This window comes from Fukomys damarensis, unplaced genomic scaffold (assembly GCF_012274545.1).
Source record: "Fukomys damarensis isolate Sample0158 unplaced genomic scaffold, DMR_v1.0_HiC HiC_scaffold_4, whole genome shotgun sequence".
Taxonomy (NCBI): Eukaryota; Metazoa; Chordata; class Mammalia; order Rodentia; family Bathyergidae; genus Fukomys; species Fukomys damarensis.
In genome coordinates this window covers 11,581,105-11,585,607 of record NW_022900916.1, presented here as the reverse complement: position 1 = coordinate 11,585,607, position 4,503 = coordinate 11,581,105, and the positions used below count along the sequence as shown (strand labels likewise).

General features: G+C 33.9%; 1 protein-coding gene across 1 annotated transcript in view; it reads left to right on the top strand.

Moving 5' to 3' along the window:
- Positions 1–4,503, top strand: part of Cog5 (component of oligomeric golgi complex 5) — a 275,944-nt gene that overhangs the window by 18,435 nt on the left and 253,006 nt on the right. The window contains exons 2-3 of the mRNA XM_033756778.1: positions 191–330; positions 3,123–3,180. Of these exons, the coding sequence (XP_033612669.1) occupies positions 191–330; positions 3,123–3,180 (198 nt within the window). The remainder of the gene's footprint in view (positions 1–190; positions 331–3,122; positions 3,181–4,503) is intronic.

Sequence of the window (4,503 nt, the reverse complement as noted above, 5' to 3'; positions counted from 1 at the left end):
TTTTTTTTTTTTTTTTTTTTTTTTTTTTGCAGTTGTCTGCTCCACTTCTTTCTTGTTATTGTGGGAAGCACATAGATTTTAGTCCCTCGGAAGATGTGAAAATATGTTAACTGTGATTGTAATTGTTTTCTTGTTTAATAGCTGGTTTACTACAGGGTAATTAAGGAATTTTTCTTATTTTTTCCCCTAGAATGTTATAGTGACTTTTTAAATGAAGACTTTGATGTAAAGACTTATACTTCCCAATCTATTCATCAAGCTGTAATTGCTGAACAACTAGCAAAACTTGCACAAGGAATCAGTCAGTTGGATAAAAAACTACACCTACAGGTAATTGTAATCTTCTGGAACATGCAGATTATTCACCCTAAAGTGATAATTTAGCCTTTTTGTAATCTCATTGTTAAATCTATTTGTGTATTTGCATGAATAAATGCACGACTTAACCAATGTGACTTATTTTCCAAATTATATTTTTACAGTTTTCTGTAAACTACTTTTTGCTAGTTGAAAATAATATATTTACTTCTTCAAAAGCTTTTATTCATTCTTCCTGTTAATCACAAAAATTAATGTGCAGAGAGGGCAAAATGGAGAGGTCTTTCATAAAGATAATAGAAAATGGAATTTTGGAAATAGAACAGTATGAAGAAGAAAATTGGGATGTTACAGTTTATGTTTTGTTAGCACAAAGTGTAACATTAATGAAGTAATAGAAAGTTGATAAGTGGGGTGGGTTCAACACAATAATCTTAGCCATAATGTTTATTGACTTTAATATCACTTAGTGTCTTTAAATCTTGTTTTTTGTTTTATTTTTATGGGCTGGAATGACTAAGGAGGAATGACTAAGGAGGAACAGATTGCAGTACAGAATCTTGCAGCTTTTTTCCTCTTCTACATTTCTGTAATTTTTATTGCTGGTTGGTTTTGTGATACACTTTGTAGTACAGCCTTTTGTCTGAGAAGTTGATACTGAGATGAATAACAAATGTACAAATAAATGACTATTTACCAAGAAACCTAAATCTGGTATATCATGGATATAGCCACTTAACCTTTTTGCATCTTGGTTTTAAAAAATCAATTAAAACAGCAGCTTACAAGAATTCGGATGACTTCTAAAGTCACTTTAACTTGAAAATTATGATTAAACATTTAGAGTTCATTATTGACAAATACTTAGATGTGCTTTAAGTGTCAGGCTTGGGTTAAGTTATAAAAATAGAGAAATTAATAAAACACATAGACTCAGATCAGTGGCAGATAAAGATGAACATAAGAGCTGGCAAGTAATGCCTATTTTAAATACAGAAATGCAAACTGATTATAGGAGCAGGACAGAATATACTTCATTGTGCTTGGGATTGTCAGGGGGTGGCTTTTGGCAATAGCCATTTGAAATTCTTTCTGTTCTTTTGTGTTATTTTCCTTATTCTTTGCATGCACTCCTTTCTCTGCAGATATCAATAAGAATGTAAAATTTATTTACTGTCTCCTAGATTGGAAAGGTTATACTTACAGGACTTTAGAATGTGAGGGAGAGAAAGTCTCTGACTTGTAGTGTGAGATGTGAACCTGCTATAATTTTCTATGGAAGCAAAATTGGGATAATGCTGACTGACTAAAATACAATAAAATAATTTAGAATATCAGTGAGATTAAAAGTACAAAAGATTTACTATTATTGAAAACTTAGTACAGGAAATAGAAACCATTTTAGGTACTTAAAACAGAAAGATATTTAGTGCAGAGAATTGAGTGCTTGTGAAATTGTTGGATACATAGCCAGTGGGTTGAGTTGAAGTACCATTAATGATGGGTGGAGTCCTATGAGCTCGAGCAGTCATCTCAGGTGCCATTACTGAAGCTCTGCTTCTGGATACCTGGGGACAAGACACTGAAATGATGAATATAGTATATAGCTCTTTTAACTGTCACTCAATCCTCATGTCTCCAAATCTTGCTTCCTAGCTGGAACAGAAACAGGAAGACAGCCTTCATCTTCTTTGTTACATCTCCTAGAAATTCACATGATTGGCTGCAAGAGAGTCTATGAGAGTGTACTTTTTTGGCTTTTCAACCTTTCCTGGGACTTTTAACCTTTTTTGTTTTAACTAGTCACATTGCCTTAATTTTTATGAAAATATCAATCTTTTACAGAGAGGGGGATTTACTGTGACACTAGGAAATTGGAAGCAGGGAGATGTTCAGAGATAGATGGATATTGATTGCTTTATCTTTCCAGATTAGGATATATGGTCTTGCTGATGATGAATCAAATTCAAGAAGCAAGAGAACTTAAACATTGTTTAAAAGGAAAGCACAATAACAGCATGTCAGGAGTTGGCCGATTTTCCCATTTCTGTCATACCTCCACTTGCACATCTCATTAGGAAAGCAGGGACCTTGCTGTGGTCTGAAAGTTTGTTCTCCCAAAATGCATATACTGAAACTTAACCCTCAGTGTGATAGTATTAAGAGGTGGAACTAGGTGTAGTGACACATGTCTGTAATCTAGCATTCTGGGAGGCAGGAGGATTGTAAATTCAAGGCTAGCTTGAGCAACTTAGTGATTTAGTGAGATCTTGTCTCAAAAATAACAAAAGGGCTGGAAATGTACCTCAGTGCAAAGGCCCTGAATTCAATCCCCAGTACTGGGGGGAGAATACAAGTGGAGCTTTTGGTATGTGAGAAGTGCCCTTGTTAGAGTGGCTCAGGAGAGCTTGTTCATCCACCATGTGAAAACACATAGAAGGCACCACTTGTGGTGAAAGTGGGTGCCCACCAGAAACTGAATATGCTGGCAACTTGTTCTTGTACTTAGCTCCTTCCAGACCTATGGGTAATAAATCTCTGTTGTTTATAAATTATCAAGTCTACAGGGTTTTGTTTTAGTACCTCAAATAGGTTAAAATAGGGCTATGTGTTGAACAGTAATTGTGTGTATGTGTTCCTGTTAATTACTCTTTTCAAGCATACCTTTTGTTTTCCTTTTGTATCATTACCTGTCCCCTTTATACACCAAATGAGATTGTTAATTCTACTCTGTGGGTGCAGAAAAAAATGGCTAATAGTGAATCAGACAGAATAAATGCTGATTATTCATTCTTGATTTTCAGGTTGTTGCAAGACATGAAGATTTGCTGGCACAAGCAACTGGGATTGAGTCTTTGGAAGGTAAACTTCTGTCAACAATTACAGATTAAATAGAACTACACCAAAGATTGGCAAGCTTTTTCTGTTGGGCATCAGATAGCAAATATTTTTAGATTTTGCAGGCCATCCAATCTCTGTCGTAGCTGCTAAACTCTGCCCATAGTGGGCTGAAAGCAGCCAGCTGATAATATGTAAATGAGTATGTGTGGCTGTGTTCCAGTAAAAGTTTAATTAATAAAACTTTTTTGACTCCCGGGCTAACCTATCTGCATTTAAATTCTTCCTACTTACTGGATATGTAGCTTAAGGGAAGTTATTTAACCTTTCTGCGTATAAAATGATAGTAATATTTGTCAATATGGCATTATTCTGAGTATTAAATGGATTAGCAAAATCCTTAAAATAATGCCTGCACATAGTGCATCTATAAATGCTAATTAAAATAATACATATGTCAGCACCACCAGAGTGAGTAGCTGTGGAAGTAGGCTTTATTCTTTATTTTTTTCTTTCATGGTTTTTCTTTGAAACTTTATTCAATGAAAGTATGGTAAATAACACATTGAATTTTTATTTGTGTAATTCCTCTTACTTGTGTTTGACTAAATCTTTTATGGATTTTTCATTCTCTTGATTAAACTACAGCTCATAAATATGAAATGTTACTATTGTGTTTTATGTTTATTACTTGTGATTACTTTTATTAATCATTACACATCTTGAGAACAATTGATTTTTCCCTGTGTTGATCAGATTGTTAAAGAGGGAGGATATTGTTTCTGTTATGCAATATTCTTTAATTCTTCTCCTGGTATTTGTCATGTACTCAAAGATATTAATTTATTCTCAGCATGTACAGTGTTTGGAAGACATACTGGCGTAGAACTTAATATTTTGGGAGATGATAGTTTGACTGTTGTTTGAAAATCTGGGATGGCTGACTGTGTTCTTGGGTAAATTAAGATACTCTAAGTACTATTTTTGGAAATTTTAGTACTGTTATGTGCTTGTTTTTCCCAGAGTGCTCTTTAAGGACAGTAATATTTAAAAGCATGCTTTTAGAACATGTGTGAGGCCTTGGGTTTGATCCCTAGTGCCACCACACTATAAATATATTTAGACTGAGCTAGAAAGATTGTCTATTAAACGAGTGTGTAGAATTCTGAAGGCTGGCTTCTTTCAATTCCTGTGATAAGCTAAGCATGTTCTCCAAATTATTTGAATGTAGGTATAAGGTAGTATTCATTTTAGTACAGTGTGTATTTCTAAGCACTTATTAGAATGTTAATTTGAGTTTTTAGAAAGTGTATATGTATTAGAAGTTTTTTGTTTTTTTTTTTTTTT